The sequence below is a fragment of the Phalaenopsis equestris genome, unplaced genomic scaffold (genome assembly GCF_001263595.1).
Source record: "Phalaenopsis equestris unplaced genomic scaffold, ASM126359v1 Scaffold000540, whole genome shotgun sequence".
In the NCBI taxonomy this organism is placed as follows: Eukaryota; Viridiplantae; Streptophyta; class Magnoliopsida; order Asparagales; family Orchidaceae; genus Phalaenopsis; species Phalaenopsis equestris.
This window is the reverse complement of record NW_018164980.1, coordinates 2211881-2223722: the sequence shown is the minus strand read 5'-3', so window position 1 is coordinate 2223722 and position 11842 is coordinate 2211881. Positions and strand designations below refer to the sequence as shown.

Genomic DNA, 11842 nt, shown 5'->3' with positions numbered 1-11842 from the left:
AACGAACACATCTTAGTTCGTGTTCGGCTCGTTAACTTATCGAACAAAATTAACGAGCCGAACACGAGCTTCTTAACAAGCAGAACACGAGCTGTTCGCGAACAACGAGCCGTTTTGAGAGCCCTGCCGGTGAGTATTATCACTTATGTCAAAATAATAAAATAATAATAATAAAAAGGGCCGAGAAAAACTCACTTCCTCACCACCGGTAACCGAACCAAGCTCCATAAAATCGTCCGATAGACACCCAATCCTCTCCTCCCCCATTTCCAAACTGACCAGAATCCACCACAACAAAAAAAATCAAAAATGTCATCTTTCTCCCTCCCAATCCATCTTCTCCGGCGATATCTAGTGGAACCGACTGCAGTCTCCTCCTTTGAATGGATCCCCAACAAAACCTTCGCCTCCTCCCTCACCTTCCTCTTCACCACCATCTTCTCCTACCTCTCCCTCACCCTCCTCCTCCACCTGCGCCTTCTCCCTCTCCCTTCCCTCTCTCCCTCCTTCCTCCGCCTCCTCTCCACTTTCCACAACATCATCCTCCTCCTCCTCTCTGCCTCCATGGCCCTCGGCTGCTCTCTCTCCTCCTTCACCCAAATGCCCTCCTTTTCATGGCTCCTCTGCTTTCCTCCCTCCACCTCCCCCTCCGGCCCCGTTTTCTTCTGGGCCCATGTTTTCTACCTCTCCAAAATCTACGAATTCGTCGACACCGCCCTCATCCTCCTCGCCGGCGGCAAACGCCTCTCCTTTCTCCACGTCTACCACCATGCGGTCGTCGTCCTCATGTGCTACATCTGGCTCTCCACAGCTCAGTCTCTGCTCCCTGTGGGGCTCATCACCAACGCCGGAGTACACGTAGCAATGTACGGTTATTACTTGTCGGCCAGCATTGGGTGGCGGTGGGGGAGGCGGTGGAAGCGGGCGGTGACGAGGCTTCAGATCGCGCAGTTTGTTTTCAGCTTTCTGGTTTCGGTTGGGTTTCTGTGGATGCATTTTAGCGGCGGCGGGTGCGAGGGGTTGAAGGGTTGGCTGTTTAATGCTGTTTTTAATGCGTCTCTGCTTTTGCTCTTCGTTGATTTTCATTCCGCCGCGTACGGGAAGGAGAAGGAGAGCGTATAGGTTTGCGGAATGAAGAATTGAGAGTTATATCCGCGTTACAATTAATCTAATTTCTCGGTAATCTACTTATAACTTATATGTATCTTCTAGTAAGTTTCATATTTCTATTTTCATATATTTGTAGGTTACATGTAACTTACAAAGATATTATATGAGATATAATATGGATATAACCCTAAATACCCTCTGAATAACAGAACTCCCTAATGCTATATACGCAATTTTTTCTCTGCAAATGGAAAAATTATTGCATACTGTCCGATCTTGACAGTAGATAACGGTGGATGCAATCAAAATTTTTTTGAAAAAAAAAAATTTTAAGTAGGGCCCACCGAAATACATCATAACTATAGATCACCGTGATCTACAGTCAAGATCGGACACCGCATGCATCTCTGCATGCGGTGTATGTATGCAATAATTTTTCCTCCGAATGATGTGGGAATTTTCATGCCTTGTGTTTTGTGGTTGGCATTATTAAACAGATAACATTCAACAGATTTTATTTACAAGATTAGCCCCAAAGTATTTTTTTTTTTTTTTTGTTCTTTTACAGCCAAAGCAATTGAGAATTTGATTTTGAATGTGATATTTGAATGAGAGGTTGAAAGAAGAATAAAAAAAGTCCTGGATTTATAACGTACATATAAAAATGTGTCAGCATGAATAATCCATAGTCTTTGATGATCATGTTTGACTGAATATTCACAAGAGAAGCGCTTTATTCAAATGATCGGTGGAAAACGCCAAGAGAAGCTCTCGCAAGATAGTAATCAACCTTCAGGACGATCGACGGAGAGCACTCTTTCAGGCTAGATATCGATCAACCCAAATTTTCTTAAAGAATCTACGATATCAAATTATCAGATATCTATTGATACATTTATACTGCCAGAATATCAGTATGTTTTGAAATTACCTACAAGTGTATTACTTATAAGTTTAAAACCGTCACTAAACCGTTGGTCTTATTAAAAATGACGATTCTTTTTATCATAACTGACAGATTGTCATAACTGACAGATTGTGACCGCTAAAAAAAAAAAGCTAAATTCCTGTAATGAAAATGACACATGAACACAGTTTTATTAAAATTAATTCAATGTTTTGCAAGTGACACCAATATGACATGTACAAACTTTAAACTAATAATATAACTTTCTAGTCGTGTCATGTTAGCGATAGCTATAGTCATTGCATTTTTCTAATTGCTCTTCCAATAATTGTCTAATTTTAACTTCTATTTTTATAAAAATGGACAAGATTAAGACAACCACATATAAATGAAATCCTAAATATAAAAGATGAGTTAAAAAGCTTTTTATAATTCAAGAGTCAACTCAAAAACACAATAGAAAAAAAATGCCAATGTAGAGTATGCATTAATGGATGCTTCCAAGGTTTAGAAGATTCTAATGTTCAACTAATCTATATGTTTTATGTAATCTAAATGAGGAGCATACTTCTTTCAGTGAGCATCCAGTAAATAATGCATTTAGTATTAGGAGTGATTCCAACTAAGGGTGTAAATGAGCTCAGCACGTGCTGTTCGCGACAAAGAGTCATTTTGACAATTTAGTAAATAGTTATAAAATGTTAAGAGTTGAGGGCCACACTTAAATCTTATTATATATATATATATATATGTGTATATATATATATATATATATATAAATTGATAAGTAGTATTTTTAATTATTTTGAGCTAAAACGAGCCGAACATAAATAATCAAGTCCTTATTCATGTTCGGCTCATTTGCTTAGCGAACGAATCAAACATGAGCTTTTTAACGAGTCGAACACAAACTGTTTGGAAACAACAAATCATTCTGACATCCCTAATTCCAACTAGATGTGTGGTTTGCGATACAAACACACAATTGTTTGCATAAGTGTACATTTTGATAGAGTAGTATATGAATAGGGTTCGAGTTATCGATCCTGTAAGGAACTATGTTAACTCTTAAATTATACCAAATGTGCACTTAACAAGTCAAATGCTTTATCCAATACTTATGCTTAAATTTCATAAAATTAAAGTAATTAATAAAAAAAGATTATGCTTTTTAAAGGTTTTTAAAAATCTGCATAAAAAATTTCCTCTTGATTGATACCTAAAGCTTCGAATTATCCAATAGTTCAAAAATATTATTGACAATCAAGTGTAAGGAACTTATTGGTCTCTTCTGAGTTGTTAAAAAGTACGCCAGTTTCTTATCGTAGTTAAGTAGAATAAATCATGCAAAAACCCCAAACTCTCCACAACCCTCAAAAGAGTACACTTCCTAATTAGCAATTTGTTTATTCTACCATGGGATTGTGAGTTAATTTAATCATTTCACAAGCATTTATTCATAATTTCTAAATTATGTTAAATTTTAACAGTCAAATGGCCAATTTAATAGTTAATGAAATATAATTGAATCTCAAGAAAATCAGAATACTATTTGGATTAACTTAAAATTTTAATTCAAATACTAATCCAAAGGAATGAAAACTTAGTTGCAAGCCATTACAAACTATGCAAATTCTTTTAACTTATAACAAAGTACATAAGAGAAAAGGAAAAAGAAGAAGACCAAGGCTATGCTTCACACAAGATCCTTTGCACCACAGAAACTCTGTTTTTAGAGAAGCTCGTTAATTCTCTTCTCTATTCCTCAACCCTCAATGCATGCACTACACTCACTACACAAACACTTGGACATCTTTACACTCCTTATGATTTCCTAATTAAGTCTTAAGGAATCCAAACTTCAACTTTGATAATTGTTCTTGTTAAGGTTGTCACATCGCAGCTTTACGATTATGGCATTGTGACACTCAAGATATGGTGTTGAGGCTCCGAACTCTCAAACTTCTAATATTTTATTCTGCTATTGATGGCACTGCAAAGCTCTAGAGGATAACGCTTAGGTGCTATACAAATCCTTCCAAGGCTCAGAGCATTCATTGTTGAAGCACTGTGCTCTCTAAAATTTTTCTACTCATTTCTTTAATGGTGTTGCGGTGCTATGACATATGCTGCTGAGGTACTGAATTCGGACACTTAATCACTAATGGATGGCTTTGATGTTTTGAGCTTTTGAAAAAATCATGTAGGGATCATGGCACTTAGACGCTTTAGTGAAATTCACTGGCTCCTTTTGTATTCAACTTTAGGGGCATTCCTACATAAAAAAATATATGAACTTACGCAATAAATGAAGATAAAAATGGAAGAGAGGCAAAAATTTATGCAAACTTTTTATGTGTTCTTCTCCCTCAACATTTCTCTTTCCTTAGTATAATGCTAGCAATTGACTTGTACTTACAATATTTTAGGAATTGGGATGAAACTTTGAGTCTTATGAATAAATATCATATTCAAGCTCCAAAAATGAAGATTAGAACCTTGAATTTTTTGAGTTAAAGTTTCACATAAGCATATAGACTTTTCAAGTTTTCATAGCTGCTACTCTTTATTAGATTGTTGGATTTGGATTTTTTCTGTACAATCAAAACTAAGTTGTCTTCCTCTATTTGTATGTTAACTATGTCTAATATCTCCTAATTTTATCAAATACTTTATTTATTTTTTTTTTTTTTTTTTTTTTTTTTTTTTTTTGCTTCTATGTCCCTCCTATCAATTTGTGGGATGCAACTGGAGCACATTGTAAATTTATAGGATAAGAAATTACTAAGTTGGTAGGAGCATGGAGGATAACTATCAACGACGTCCACACAAGATACTTAGTCTTCACATTTGAACTCAACACTTTTGTTCAAGACCAAGATGAAGACTGGCCGATAAAATATACAATATTATAGATCTTTATTCTTTCTTTGGTTTATAGGATAAATTACTTAAAAAATAATTTGTGTTTATTTCCTCATCAGAAGTTTGTAGGTCTCACCATAATTATTATCTTATGGGTCATTTTAAGTTATTGTAATTGTCATGTAATAGTCTTAACAATTTGTTTAGATCTTGTAATTGTGTTTACTTTTTTGGTTGCTCAAAATAGTTAAAGCAATTACAAACTCTTTTGTACTCCCTCTCTTTGTTTAACAAAATATTTTTCATTTTATTTTTAAATATTGGAATGATCGAGATGAACAAATTAAATTTTGAGATCTGAACGCTTCCATACAATTTTATTGAGAAGCTGCAAGTAAAATTGTAAAGCTTATAAATGACTTTCATTGTTCGTTAGTTAGCCGCACAAACAATTTCTTTTAGAAAAATAGTAAGACATGTTATGGAGTTTTACGAGCGCTTACTGCGTGCGCTCTCCGATCACATCCGCACATCAACCCAAGCCTGTCAGACATGTTGTGGAGTTTTACACCCCTCCAGTAGTTCCAGCATTACGGGTGTTTAAACTATTATCAATACAGTGATTTGAACTACCATGATGAAAAGAGATTGTGTTGAACACAATCATACTGGAACTATTATAATTTTTAAATTATTGTTAGCTTACTATATGAGATTAAAATTGTTGTCGTAGCTCAATTTAAGCATTGTCAAAAATGTTTCTTTTTAGTAATGCATATTAAGTCAAATGTACTAGCAAGTAGTTGTATTGTTCATGTTTTCTCCATAGATTATTTTATGTTGGTTGATATTTCTTTTCTCCCACTTTTAATTTAAGATTCAGATGCTAAAACATTATAATTATATTATGACAAATGATTTTCATCACAACATATATAGAAATGATTTATATAAACTTTAAGGCTTGTGGAGAAGACTAAGGGCCCGTTTGGGGCAGCTTATAAGCGCGGCGCTGTTTTTTAAAACACCGTCTAGTCATTTGGTTTGTGCGTTTTTAAAAATGTTGCTGCCGCGTTTGAGTTTTTTACACTAAAAGCAGGCCACGGGTAGGGGTGTAAACAAGTCGTGTTCGGCTCATTTATATTTCGAGCTCAAAAAGTGTGTTCGTGTTCGGCTCGTTTGCTTAACGAGCCTAACACGAGTTGTTGACGGACAAAGAGTCCTTTTAACAACCATAATCATATAGTCATAAGACAATAAGGGTTTGAGCAAGATTTAAAAATTATTATTTATATTAAAACGTCATTTGAATCTAATTTAATAATTTTTATTCTATTTTCTTAATCAATATTTTAATTGATTATAAATCTTTGTAGCCTTGTAGTCAATTAGATTTTTTAAAAATACTTCTTAATATATATATATATATAAACTTGATGAGTAGCATTTCGAGCCAAAACAAGCCGAACACGAACGAACACATCTTAGTTTGTGTTCGACTCGTTAACTTATCGAGCGAACACGAGCTTTTTAACAAGCCAAACACGAGCTGTTCGTGAACAACAAGCCGTTTTGACAGCCCTAGCCGCAGGTCGACCCGCGGGCTGTGTTTCAAAATTAGATGTTTATCCTAAAATGCACAAGCTGCCTCAAACATACCCTAAGTGATTCAAATTTATAGTACACTAATCATTAATTTTTAATATTATTATGATTAAATCTCTACTTCTATAAATAATGATAAATAAATAATTAATTATGTTCACTTTGCAGCGCACTTTCGGCTATTATTTTTAGGTTGACTTGTTCTTTATTTCAGATGACTTTTTTCATGAACATATTATGGATGATTGTGGGCGAGAGTCCCAAATAAACGGCATTCAACATGAATGATTGCATATAATGCACCATCACATCAACTTTACCAAACTAAATCATTATGCACGATGACTGATAGCATGACTATCCCATAACAGCAATCATTTAATACTAAGTAAAATGAAGTTAAATGTACATAATTTATTCTTGCTCGGAAAATTTGCTTCCAAGAACTACAAATTAATATTTTATTTTCATCAAAATTACATTCATGTCACATAATTATTATATTCTTACAAATGTACACCTAAAACTTCATATTTTTTATATATATTACACTTAAATGTTTGACATCAAATGAAAAATAAACCTATCATTAAATTTAATATCACCATTTCTTTCATATGTGATTGGCCAAAGTGAAGGTCGGTCAAGCTAAGAGAGGGGCTAAAGGACGACTGATTGATCTGAATACAGGTCAATCAAACTAAAATAAGATATATAAACATGCGTGCTAATCACTACAAGAAAACCAGTCCAATACAATAACATACCTTCCAGTATATGTGACCCGAGAAAAGACAGAGTTCCTCAATATCACTCGTCATCACACAACCACAAACACCCCTAATGCTCCTTTTCAGGGATCAATAATTGACAAGTACAACAAAATTTTATGATCATGCCACAGGCTCTCCTCGTTGAGAAATGAGTAACTTATCAGATTACAGTGAGTCATCCTTTGTCTAATAGTCTAGTCTCCCACCACCAAAAGAAGCTCCTCATCAAGGCATTAAAGGTCGACAAGCGGACTAGATCAACCGATCAACAAAGCCTAACTAATCAAATCAATCCCGCCGACCCGGAGCCAATCAAACTTAGCAGACTAGCATTGCTAGCTCGACTAAACTATTGAACCAACCTTACAAAGTGGAAGTCAAACAAGCTCAATCGACCAAGCCAAAAGGTAACCTTAATTGACAGACTCATTTATGTAAAATAACAAAAATATCCTAAAAAGTCTTATTAAACCAGTGCAAAAATATAACATAATCATATTGTATCTCTCTCTTATATATTTGAGGTTTATTTTATGAATAAGACACAATGCATTACTATTCATTATTTTTCGCTCTTTTATCCATGTGTCTCTCTCTTCTTTCTTACATTCTATTTCTTGAAATGTGATTTACAAATAAATCAGATTTTGATAAGTAATGAGAGCAAATATATATATATATATATATATATATCTTAATTATTTGAATAATAGAATATTTTGACATAGAGTTCTCCATAAAAAAATTGAAATATTTTATTTTTGTAGTGCAAAACGAAATATGTTTTATTGAAAGGAAATTAAATCAGTTTATGTTGACAAATTATTAAGGTCAAAATGAGGTTTAAAATTTTAAATCAGTTTTAGAATTTTAAATTAGTTTTAAAGTGTTAGGGGATAAGAAAGTCAATTTCCTTCATCATTACATAAACCGAATCGTTGACTTTAAAACATGGATCTTTAAAATATGCTATAAAGCTAAATAATTTTATTTAGCTGTAAATAATTATAAATAATGGAGTTAAAATATTTGTAATCAGCTACTTTTTAGAAGGATTAAATTAAACTTAAATTTAACTAGTACTAAAATTTAAAAAAAAATGAAGTATAAATTTAATTACCGATTTAAATCGATTGCTGAAGTAGGATAGTACAGAATAAATTTTAATTTTTTCTTAAAAGAAATACACGATTTTAATTATTGCTCTAATTTAAAATATGATTTTTTTAATTAAAATAATTAATAAATTATAAATTTTATCAAAAATTAATATTTTAATTCAAAATAACCCATATATTTTTATAAAATTTCCTACATAAAAATTGATTGTCTCTCACTCCTATGTATTCAATGAGAAATACTTTTTACAGCACAAAATTTATAATAAATTTTCGTTCATGGATCTATAGACTATAATTAAATTTTAAATATTATAAACTTTAATTTTTAAATTTATATATATATATGAAGGTATTTAATGAGATGCAATACGTGTATAAATAACCTACGAATTTCAAATCTAAATATCCGCGGAAAAGCGGGATGATGGCATATTTTACCGTACATAAGGATCACCGTACACGTCTCATTGGCGAATAGATTTTAACCATGCATTGAATTGATCATCAAATGCTTCTTCCATCACATCAATAAGTCGCCAGTTAATCGCACTCAAAAAACGCCCAATTTGAACCACTTTTGATTCCTTCTGCACAAGATGGGTGCAATGTGGGTTCCAAAATTCAGCGACTTACCTACTCTGCACGTGACCGCACTCTTTCTTCGACGGACACAAAGATCGAACGGCCAATATCACTCTGTACTTTTCCTCTGTCCGTCCGATGGTTTCACCTCGGTTTCAATAGAAACTTGCGGAGGTATTGCCCGTTCGATTTAAATCCGACGGTCAGCATTGAGCCAGCCGCCGCCTCTCAATGTAAAATGCCCCTGTTCCAACGCTTCTATCTCTATTCTCTCATAATCCCATAGGCCTAAAGGCGAAAGCTTTCCCGTTTGGCGCTCGCTACTCTCTCTCTACTGTACTCGCTTTGATTAAAGAGCTCGGGAGCACAGAGAACAGAGAAGAGGAATGGAAGTACAGAACTCGAAGTCGAAGCTCACACGAACTCCTTCCTTGCTTCTACGTTCCCAGACCATTCGCTCGGTTCATAGCCTTCCCGCCCTCGAAGAGATTAGTACCGACCCAGAGGAGGCGAAGCCTCATTTATCACCGCTCTCTTCCGCCACCTCTTCAAGTCTGCCGGGCTACTCCGGCCACTGCCTCGTCATCCTCTACCTTGTCCTCTTACTCATTCTCATACTCTCCTTCATTTACCTTCGAGAACCGTTCCCTTTCTTCTGGTTTCTCTCCATCGCCTCTTCAGCCGTCGTCGTGGCGTTCAAAAGGTCCCGTCTTTCTCTCTTCCGCCGCCGCAAGTCTGTGAAATGGTTCATCGGCGACGAGGAGGGGGATGTGGAGAACTCGAGTCCGAAAAAGGGGGAGAGCGCTGTGAGTGAAGGGATTGTGTTTTACAGCAACGGGGATTTCTATGAAGGAGAATTTCACGGAGGAAAGTGCAGTGGAAATGGGGTTTACCATTTCTTTGGGCTTGGGAGGTATGAGGGCGATTGGGTTAATGGCGAGTATGATGGCTATGGGATCGAACGGTGGGCGAAGGGGAGCCGGTACTGCGGCCAGTACAGCCATGGAGGGCGGCATGGGTTTGGTTTTTATCGCTTCTATAATGGTGATAGCTATGCCGGTGAGTGGGTGGCTGGGCAGAGCAATGGCAGAGGTGTGCAGAGCTGCTCTGATGGTAGCTGTTATGTTGGGGAGTTCAAATGCGGGGTGAAGCACGGATTAGGGTTCTACCACTTTAGGTATGAAAATCGATTGTTTGATTATGATTTGTTTATGTTTAGGATTTTTCTAAGATTAGCTGTTGTCAAGTTTGCATTTTGTTTGGTGAGTTGATTTATTAGATTATGTTTCTTTGGACATTATTTCTTTTTGTTAATTTTCTTTTGTTTTTTTGGTTTAATTGATGTTTAGTTTCTGGCTATAGTTATGTGATTTTTTCAGCGTTATGAAGTATGATTTTGCTGTAATTTTTAGTTTAGATAATCTTACTGTTTGATTGCTTTTGTTGGTAGGTCTTGTTGGATTACATAGGTTTAATACTGATATTAGATTCATTTGATGATGTATGTACTGCTGTGCTCGATAGATTAACATATGGATAATAAATTACCTGAAAAGTTTGAATTTTTTCTCAACTCTTTATAATTTTCTCTGTTTTTTTTTTTCTGAAGATTATCCAATAACCAAACAAACTCTTACCAATTTTAAGTTGGCGCACAGTCAACTTGATGACACTCTCAAAATATGATCTTTATTAATGGCTGACACTCCTTTTTTATTTGTTGAATTGATTAACTATTTTACTTCATCATGCTCATGGGAAACTTAGTTTTTCATTATAAACAAAAACTTTTTTTTTCTTGAATTAGAAATGGTGATAAATATGCGGGGGAGTACTTCGGTGACAAGATTCATGGTTTTGGGGTTTACCATTTTGCAAATGGGCAATGCTATGAGGGTTCATGGCATGAAGGAAGAAGACAGGGCTTTGGAACCTATACTTTTAGATTAGGTGAAGCCAGATCAGGAGAATGGAACTGTGGATCTCTGAAGAATCCTCTGCCCTCCGCCGACACCAATGTTCGACGAGCCGTGCAGGTATACAGATGCTCAGAATATCATCCAGTCCCTTAATTTTGTGCTTTTGATGCCTAACTTTTCATTCCCTATTAGTCCGCCAGAGAAGCTTCTGAGAAAGCGATTCTCCTTCCCCGTGTCGAAGAACAAGTGAACAAGGCAGTCTCAATGTCGCGTAGATCAGCCACCGCTGCTCGAGTAGCAGCTATCAAAACCGTGCAGAATCAGATGCGCGGACGATGAATGGAAAATTTCACAATGCAAAAGCTATGAGATGAATGATGTACATAATCAATCTTCGAAATGTAAATTTTAACTATGATGTTTTAGGTCTTTTCAGCTTGTTAGTGATCACAAGTGAAGGAAGTAGTTTATTTTTTCTTTTTTTAAAAAAATTAAAATTTAGAAGATAACATTCCTGCCATTATCTCTAAGTTGTACATATGCCAACAAGTTTGCTTTTTGAATTATATTATGGTATTTTCTTTATTGAATTGTTTCAAGTTGGGATGATTGGAGTTCATGTGCTTGTCTTCTTTTTGTTTTGGGGCATGTTCATACATACCACCCAATTCCTATGTATTTACATATCTACATCTAAGCTTTGTTTTTTTACCTTTAACTTTAAAAAGGTGAAATATACCATTTCCTGCCGAGATAAGGTTGCATGTAAAAATTGAAGTTTGGGTGTGAACATATGCAAATACATAAGAATTGAATGGTATGTATCTAAATCTTCCTTAAAAATTGAAGTTTGGGGTGTTAAGATATGTAAATACATAAGAATTGAATGATATGTATCTAAATATTTCTTTTATTTTTTTGTGATTCTACTTGGATTCTGCACATGCATAGCAGTAACCA

At 35.0% G+C, this 11842-nt stretch overlaps 2 protein-coding genes across 2 annotated transcripts; both read left to right on the top strand.

The window, feature by feature from the left end:
• Nucleotides 1–239: 239 nt before the first annotated feature.
• On the top strand, nt 240–1329 carry LOC110028965 (elongation of fatty acids protein 3-like). The gene has a single exon (XM_020731048.1). It carries the CDS (start codon nt 310–312, stop codon nt 1120–1122), a length of 813 nt encoding a protein of 270 aa, XP_020586707.1. The 5' UTR covers nt 240–309; the 3' UTR covers nt 1123–1329.
• Nucleotides 1330–9246: 7917 nt separating this feature from the next.
• LOC110028953 (phosphatidylinositol 4-phosphate 5-kinase 4-like) lies at nt 9247–11405 on the top strand. Its single transcript, XM_020731035.1, has 3 exons — nt 9247–10140; nt 10771–10999; nt 11075–11405. Exons 1-3 carry the CDS (start codon nt 9350–9352, stop codon nt 11219–11221), a joined length of 1167 nt encoding a protein of 388 aa, XP_020586694.1. The 5' UTR covers nt 9247–9349; the 3' UTR covers nt 11222–11405.
• Nucleotides 11406–11842: the final 437 nt, after the last annotated feature.

Excerpts from the sequence above, each read along its gene's own strand:
- LOC110028965 (XM_020731048.1), top strand. The coding sequence starts at position 310 with ATGTCATCTTTCTCCCTCCCAATCCATCTTCTCCGGCGATATCTAGTG.
- LOC110028953 (XM_020731035.1), top strand. The coding sequence starts at position 9,350 with ATGGAAGTACAGAACTCGAAGTCGAAGCTCACACGAACTCCTTCCTTG. Across the intron at positions 10,141-10,770 it reads TTAGGGTTCTACCACTTTAG|AAATGGTGATAAATATGCGG; the intron begins GTATGAAAATCG and ends TTCTTGAATTAG. Across the intron at positions 11,000-11,074 it reads ATGTTCGACGAGCCGTGCAG|TCCGCCAGAGAAGCTTCTGA; the intron begins GTATACAGATGC and ends ATTCCCTATTAG.